This window comes from Rhinopithecus bieti, unplaced genomic scaffold (assembly GCF_001698545.2).
Source record: "Rhinopithecus bieti isolate Rb0 unplaced genomic scaffold, ASM169854v2 scaffold_19, whole genome shotgun sequence".
NCBI classification, from domain to species: domain Eukaryota; kingdom Metazoa; phylum Chordata; class Mammalia; order Primates; family Cercopithecidae; genus Rhinopithecus; species Rhinopithecus bieti.
Window position 1 is genome coordinate 3322903 of NW_016803360.1, and position 8568 is coordinate 3331470.

The 8568-nt window shown below is 35.6% G+C and overlaps 1 protein-coding gene across 1 annotated transcript in view; it reads left to right on the forward strand.

The window, feature by feature from the left end:
* The window catches only part of LAMA2 (laminin subunit alpha 2), a 640343-nt gene that overhangs the window by 513276 nt on the left and 118499 nt on the right, over window positions 1-8568 (forward strand). The window contains exons 38-40 of the mRNA XM_017879679.1: window positions 3363-3479; window positions 4468-4631; window positions 5953-6091. Of these exons, the coding sequence (XP_017735168.1) occupies window positions 3363-3479; window positions 4468-4631; window positions 5953-6091 (420 nt within the window). The remainder of the gene's footprint in view (window positions 1-3362; window positions 3480-4467; window positions 4632-5952; window positions 6092-8568) is intronic.

An 8568-nucleotide genomic window follows, 5' to 3' on the forward strand; every position in this document is an offset into this window, starting at 1 on the left:
AAAAAAAAAAAAAAAAAAAAAAAAAAAAAAAAAAAAATGTATTTAACCTCTTGATCATCATTTCTGATTGAGTATGATAAGAAGCACATTTTGATCTTTGCATGACAATTAACTCCCTAAAGTGACTCAATTAGAGCTTTTACAAAAGATTCTAAGTCACTACTTTATTGAAATCAAAATATACATAGCTCTTCAATTAACACGTGTGGAAATATTCTCCCTGTTTCCAGTGGCACAGCATTTTAAATTACCTAGATCCATTAATTCGAGCAAACCACGTTGTAAAATATTCTTGTGTTTCTGTACATGCTATACTTTAACTCAGTTCATACAAAAGCTAAGGGCTAAAATTGGCATTTGTGTAAAAGAATGTTAAATTCTTGGAAGATAAGATATGACTTGTAATCAGGGACATTGTAATCAGGAACATTGGGACTGTTCCTACATTTGTTGTCTGTGAAGAGTGAATGACATATCACTACTCCCCTGAATTAGTGATGGGAGTAGCTGAATGAGCCAAGTGTCACCAGCACAAGTCCCAGGAATTGACTCCATGTTCTTTTTCTTTCTTTCTTTCTTTTTTTTTTTTTTTTTTGTAGACAGAGTTTTGCTCTTGTCACCCAGGCTGGATTGCAATGGTGCGATCTCGGCTCACTTTAACCTCCACCTCCCAGGTCAAGCAATTCTGCCTCAGCCTCCCGAGTAGCTGGGACTACAGGCATGCACCACCACACCCAGCTAATTTGGTATTTTTAGTGGAGACAAGGTTTCACCATGTTGGCCAGGTTGGTCTCGGACTCCTGACCTCAGGTGATCCACCTGCCTCGACCTTCCAAAGTGCTGAGATAACAGGCATAAGCCACCATGCCTGACCCATTTTCATTTATTTACTAAAAAACATTTATTGAGGAAACTCATCTAGGTACTAGAGATAGTGGTACATAAGACTGTCTTTATGGAATTTGTATTACAGTACAGGAGACAGTCACTAAACCAATAAACAAGTATAAGATACGACCATAACGTCTGGATGCATAGACTGATATACATAAATTGTTTATTGATATGTAATACATGGTATGTTGCATGATATTGCATAATACATTCAATGTGTTGTCCTTCATTAACAATGTATAGTTCAACAGGCTATGTCTTTCTGCTAGTCCCTGTACATGTATCTGTGATGCATTGGTATTTCTGATCTTTATTTCATAATCTTTGTTTTTAGCAACTCCTGGCAAAAGTAATCAAGATGAATCAATCTATATAAAAAAGAAAATAATATTATCTATGTTTCTATAGTTTTTGACCACTCTATAGAATATAATTCAAATAAATGAGTTCTAAGAACAAAATAAGGTAATTATAATAATTAAAATCATAGTGTTACTGTGTGCCAGGCAGTGTTTCAAGCTAATTCTTCTCTAATTTTACAATGTCTATCAATCTCATGGGGTTCTTGTTAAAATTCAGATTCTAAGTCAGTAGTTCCTAAGAACAGATCAAGATTATGCATTTCTAATGAGCTTCCAGGTGACGCTGATGCTGCTGGTGAATGGGCTGCACATTGAGTAGGGAGGGACTAAACATTTTATATGAAGCTAAATTACTTCCTTAAGGTTTCATAGGTTAGGAGTGAGCAGAGCTGGGATCCCAAACCAGGAGGGCTGTCGCTTGGATGTAGCTTTTAATCACTGTGCCCTAGTATATAAAGATTGACTGAGACAAGGATGGGTGCTATTTTAGATAGGTAATCAGAGGAGTGGCTGTTACCAAAATGGAGGGAGGAAACAAGTCAAAGAGCAGGAAGAGCACATAGTGGGAAGATCTGCAAGTGCGAAGGCTTAGAGGCAGGAACTAGATGTATGTACCTGGCAACATACTGAATTGGTTGGTGAAGGTGAGGAAAGAAGGGTATGAAATTAGCACCAGCCCAGTGCAAATTTTAAAAGTGTGATTTCTATAATAGAAGAGATAGTATTTTCATAGTCCAGGACCCAGGATCTATCATTAAGTAGACAGGGGGTTTAAATCTTAACCACACTGTACTATTTTACCTTAAGGAAATCATTTAATGTCTTAGTTCATTTAAGTTGCTATAGCAAGAGACCAAACACTGAGTGACTTATATGCAATCAAAATTTATTTCCTATGGTTCTGGAGGCTGGGAAATCCAAGATGAAAGTGTTGGCAGATTTGATGTCTGATGAGGGATCACTTTCTGGTTCACAGACACCATTTTCACTGTGTCCTCACATAGACACCATTTTCACTGTGTCCTCACATGGTGAAAGGATGAACAAGCTCCTTCAGGTCTCATTTATAAGGATAGTAATCCTATTTATGAAGTCTCTGTTTCATGACCTGGTCACCTCCAAGGGCACCACTTCCTAATCCTATCACCTTGAGGATTAGGATTTCAACATATTAATTATCAGGGGACACAAACATTCAGACCACTGCCGTTTACTTATTCAATTTTCCACATATGTAAAAAGTGATCAACATAGGATCCAAAGAGTTGGAATAACAAAATGCTTATAAACTGTCTGGCACATATTGAGATCTAAATGAATTAGCATTATTGTTTATAGAAAAAGCCTATAAGTGGTCAAAGCTTAAAATTATAATTGATGCAGTTAAATCTATAGGTAGAATGGTGATTTCAGGAATAGGAATGAATCAAAAGTACAAAGAATAAAATAAGTAAAAAAAATGCCCCAAATGGAGAAATAGCAATATTTGTCTCTCATTAATTTTACTCTTCTAGGGCAGGATTGAGTTTCATGTAATTTCGAGACAAGCTATATGTTCCAAAGAAAAATTATAATCTATTCTCCCATGAAACAGTCCATTAGGTTGATTCTTCCATGTGATAGTTTCTCTATTTCTTAAAAAGTACTTTCCCTAAGTTTCCTTAAAAATCTCACTTCAAATTTCACAGAACTCCCATTGAATACATCTGCTTATGTTTATGCTCACAAAGTATTCATTTGTATATAGATTCTAGAATTCAATATGTAGTACCAATGTAACTATTCAGCACTTACATTTTAGTTAGAAATGGATACTCCATCTTTCTTTTAAAGTAGTTTTAATTCCTCAACTAGCATCGCATAACTTTTCTTTGCTTGGATGACTTTCTCACAATGAGAAGGAGAAATAACCTGTACAAGCCTCTACATAGAAGAACTGTTGAAGGCTGGCTAAGTAGTTTATATTATTCTCATCTAGCCACATTGTCAACATGATGTAACTTTTTTGCCAAGCTTTTATTCAAACAGCTCAGGAAAGTCAGGAATACAGGGTAGGTAGGATTTTATGAAACGCAGTTTTGATGTCTTGTTCGTAATGGTCTACAGAAAAAGAAGGAGGCTGTTGAAAGTGGGAAACGACAAATTGAGAACACTTTAAAAGAGGGCAATGACATACTCGATGAAGCCAACCGTCTTGCAGATGAAATCAACTCCATCATAGATGTGAGTATTTGGTAGAACTCAAAAGAGAGATGGTAATGAGTAAATGGGAGCCTATGAGAAAGCTCAGTAATATAAGCAAATACTAGTATTTGTTTTCCTGTAGAGATAAAATTATTTTTGCATTATTCTGCTGTGACCATGCCTATCTATTGGTGACAACTGGAATATCACTTTGTTCTCCCAGTGGACATGAGTGTTTGTGTGAGGGTACTCACACATTCACACAAATCTGTTTTTGTCCCCAGCGATGAAGGACATTTCTTGTTCCTAGAGCAGCACTTACAATCTGCTTCAATATTTATATAACATTAGTTTAAAGAGAAATGTAAATTTACAAACAGGCTTTTAACATGTAATGTATAACGCATTACATAGAGTGATATGTGGTCATAGAAATGCAAATGGCCTAAGAGATCCTAATGATATGTATACCTATGAAGTGGCATTGTTTAAATAGATAGGCTTTTCTTGGTGTAAGTTGGTTTCTTAAATTTCCTAGTCTATTTCATTAAATAATGACTTTAATTCTCTATTCTTTTTGCTATGTTAGTAACTTTGAAGTTTCATTTAAAAACTGAACATTTGGGCCAGGCGCGGTGGCTCACGCCTGTAATTCCAGCACTTCGGGAGGCTGAGGCGGGTAGATTGCCTGAGCTCGGGAGTTCAAAATCAGCCTGGGCAATACGGTGAAACCCCGTCTCTACTAAACATTCAAAAAATTAGCTGGGCCTGGTGGTGGGCGCCTGTAATCCCAGCTACTCAGGAGGCTGAGGCAGGAGAATTGCTTGAACCTGGGAGGCAGAGGTTGCAGTGAGCTGAAATCACACTACTGCACTCCAGCCTGGGTGACAGAGCAAGACTCTGTCTCAATAAATAAACAAACAAACAAACAAACAAACAAACGTGTAGTTATGTCTCATAGAGAAATTAGTAAAAGAGAGGAGGCTTGAATTCACTTGCTTAAAATGCCCTCTTCTCTACAAATCAGTATGTTGAAGACATCCAAACTAAATTGCCACCTATGTCTGAGGAGCTTAACAACAAAATAGATGACCTCTCCCAAGAAATAAAGGACAGGAAGCTTGCCGAGAAGGTGTCCCAGGCTGAGAGCCACGCAGCTCAGTTGAATGACTCATCTGCTGTCCTTGATGGGTATGTCATTTGTTGTTGGAAATGTTTGTGTATTTTGATACTTGTCCAAAGGTTTTGACTAGCATAAATGGTACAGAATCATTTTCAAATCCTGATTTCTGTTAACTATGAACACACTAGCTATATGGCTTTTCTGTGGACAGGCTTAATTAGGAGGTTCTGGGCAAAGCTCTGCTAGAACAGCATCAAAGACTGAGTTACAAGTAGATTCAAATATGGCTTAGTAGGCTTAATATTCAAGTATGGCCCTAGGCTACACTTAGAAAAAATTAGTTTCTGTTCTTTATTAGAAAGCACAGTGGTTGCCTTATTAGCATTTTAAATAACATATAAAACACATTCTGTTTCAAATTTCAGTTTTATGTTTCTAATGCAATCAAAACAATTTATTGTTAAAAGGGTGACTTTTGAAAATGTGGTCCCATACATAACATTTAAGTCTTTTTTTTCTCTTTTAAGCTCCAGAGAGATATTACATTTTCTACTGTAAAATAGCAGCTTATTCTAGCTGGGATTATTACATAGGTCATAGGAGGGAGAGTAAAGAGGAAAGTATATTTGGCTTACAAACAGCCTTCTGTGTATAACTGATATGCTTCTCCCACAATTTTGAGATTGTCATAATTAATAGAGGTGCTATTAGCCCCAAGAATAATTTGCCCAAATAAATCTACAGCCTATATGCAAGGCTTTTTTCTCATACTTAATACTTACTGTTACAAAGAAAATATACTAGTATTTGAAGACCTTGGACAGTATATGCATTACCATTTTATTTTATGTCAAACTTTTGCCACTTTATAATGAAGGGTGGGTGGTAGATGAAACACAAAGCTAGATATCATCAGACCCAAGTTCTAAGTCCTTACTTGGGGACGTATTGGTCATTTGGCCTGAAACAGGCCATTTAACCTTCTGAAATTCATTTGGTCTCCTCTGGGAAGAGCACCCACCCCAGAAAGATTTTGTGAAATTAATTCCAGTAGTAGAAGTGCTCTGAATCTCACAGCATGCTTCACAAATATAGAATTGTCTCATATCACACACCTGCTACAGCACATGGTTGCAGAGACTTTTGGAGGATGCTATGGGTATTTAAGATATGTTGGTAGTATTTCATAGTTGAATTATTTAGAAATATAAGTTTAGGTTGTAGAAAACTACAAGACAATATAATAAGGAGATACTTCACTATGATTTGGAATTGTCATAGATATATTGGCCATGATCATTTGGAAGCCAGATTTCTTAATAATTAGGACATTCTTTACTTGAGTACCATTGAGTGCCCTGACATTCTTTTTCTGAATCATCCCACCAGAATCCTTGATGAGGCTAAAAACATCTCCTTCAATGCCACTGCAGCCTTCAAAGCTTACAGCAATATTAAGGACTATATTGATGAAGCTGAGAAAGTTGCCAAAGAAGCCAAAGATCTTGCACATGAAGCTACGAAACTGGTAAGAAACAAATAGCACATGTGCTGGGAATGGAAGTCAACCTTTTTGAATTTTTCAAATGTAAGTCAGTCTAGAAAATCCCAGTAAATTGGCATATTTGTTTTGGGTTATTTTTGAAGACCTCTTTTAAAATTTACCTAAAATAAATTCTCGGTATGCTATAATTATAGCGGAACTCTTTCGTCAGTCACCCACTACCACTGTTAGGGTCTTAAAATTATTACAGACACCAAGCAAAGTTTGTGCTACCAACTCACAAAATAAAAGAGGCAAAGAGAACACTCTGGATAGGGAATTTTATCACCATTGTCTCAAGTATCATTAGTAAAAAAGAAAAAAAAAAAACCATTGCATATAATCACACACAAGTTGGTTACATATGAAAGTTTGTATTGTTGTACAATACATTGTATTGAAGTATAAGTTGGTAGTACTATTTCAGGTTTAAAAAATTCTCATAGGAATCTGCCTGAATAAAATGTTTAGAACCATCATTTATTTATTTTGCTTCACATAGAACCTACCAAACACATGAGACTTTTTCTGGGGGGAATCCTGATTGGACATTGACTGTGAGTTAAATACACATAAGCAATGGTGTTAAAGAAACCGATCAACATTTTCTTTGCTCCAGTGTCGGGCAAAAATGCTTTCTAGGATTTCAGGGATATTAGAGATACCACAGGCTTAGCAGGTTCATTTTGTGGTCATAATGAAACATCACATTCTATGAGCAATTAGTACTGTTTTTGGTTTCTCTTGAATGAGCTCTACTGATGATGTATGTTCTGTTTACTTCTTATTCAAAATAGTGGCATGATCATTGCAGAAGTGTTTCTGTGTTCAGTTATCCTTTCAAAATGAATCTACTTTTCAGATCTAAACTAAATTTTTATCCATCTTCTGATAGATAATTTTCTATTTTAAAGACCCTAATTTCCAAGTTCACCATTTTCATTTCACCTATTTTACTGTATGATTATTTTCAGCACCTAAAATAGTGCCTGGCAAATAGTAGGCACTTACGAATGAATGAGTGAATTTTTTCATTATAACTGACACCTTTTATGCCTATTCATAATCTTTTATACCAATAAAAATTTGCTATAGTAATTGCTTCATCCTTATAAATTTATTGTAACATTTTATGTTAAGCAGTTGTTTAATTTTACCCTAATTTAATACCTTTAGGAAAAATCATTTTTTACCAACATGAAGTGTGCACTTACTTCTTACCACCCATGCTTATGCATGGTAGGCTAACCAACCTCAGAGAGTGATGGTGAGTTGTAGTGCATTACATCATGTCCGCAGTTATCATTATTCCTTCTCTCTTTCCACAATCATTTAAAAATAATTAAATGTCTGACAAATTACAAAATAAGTGCTACAGAGAATCACTGATTCATGAAACGACTATCAGAAAAGAAAAAGATGATCTGTCCCAGAAATTTTGTTGGAATGTTTTTTCATAAGCAGAATAAATAAAATTTTAGTTTTAATAAATCAATATAATATAGTTCTATTTTGCTGGAAAATAAATATATTTGAAAAACATTAAGTTGAGTAATTATCTAAATAGGACTAACATCCCATAAATATAAGATCTGATATGTAAGCTATAGATCAACAGAGAAGAATGAGATTAAGTGTATTATTAAGTTTAAAAGAGTTCAAAGCATAACAATATAGAAGAGTCCTCTACCCATTTGAGTCTAGCCCTATAAAGAAGGAAGAATGTTTTTAATAACTTAAAAGAAAACAAAGAAACAAATTATACATTTGCAGGAGAAAAGAAAAAGGTCAAGTAAAAAAGCAACCAATGACCACTATGAAGAAAATGGAGGTCAGATAATTTGAGAAAAAAAAAGCATTGAAAATACCATAAGAAAAGAAACAAAGAAATGATAGAAATAACGTCCAAGCATAATTAAGACAATACTTTAAAATCAACTTTGATTTTTTTAAAATTTACTTGTCTTCCTATATATAAACACACATAGACAATCAAGAATCACATTAAAAGGAAAATATGAGTGAGAAGGAAGTGGATCCTTTATAAGCAGGAGACAGCTAATATGATTTGTTTGTAGTGCAGTATTATTTTGTAAAGACTAATAGCTACTTGTCTTGCATAAATAATTTCTTTAAATATCAAAATGAGCCGGGCGCGGTGGCTCAAGCCTGTAATCCCAGCACTTTGGGAGGCCGAGACGGGCGGATCACGAGGTCAGGAGATCGAGACCATCCTGGCTAATACGGTGAAACCCCGTCTCTACTAAAAAATACCAAAAAAACTAGCCGGGCGAGGTGGCGGGTGCCTGTAGTCTCAGCTACTTGGGAGGCTGAGGCAGGAGAATGGTGTAAACCCGGGAGGCAGAGCTTGCAGTGAGCTGAGATCCGGCCATTGCACTCCAGCCTGGGCGACAGAGCGAGACTCCGTCTCAAAACAAAACAAAAAACAAAAAAAAAAAAAA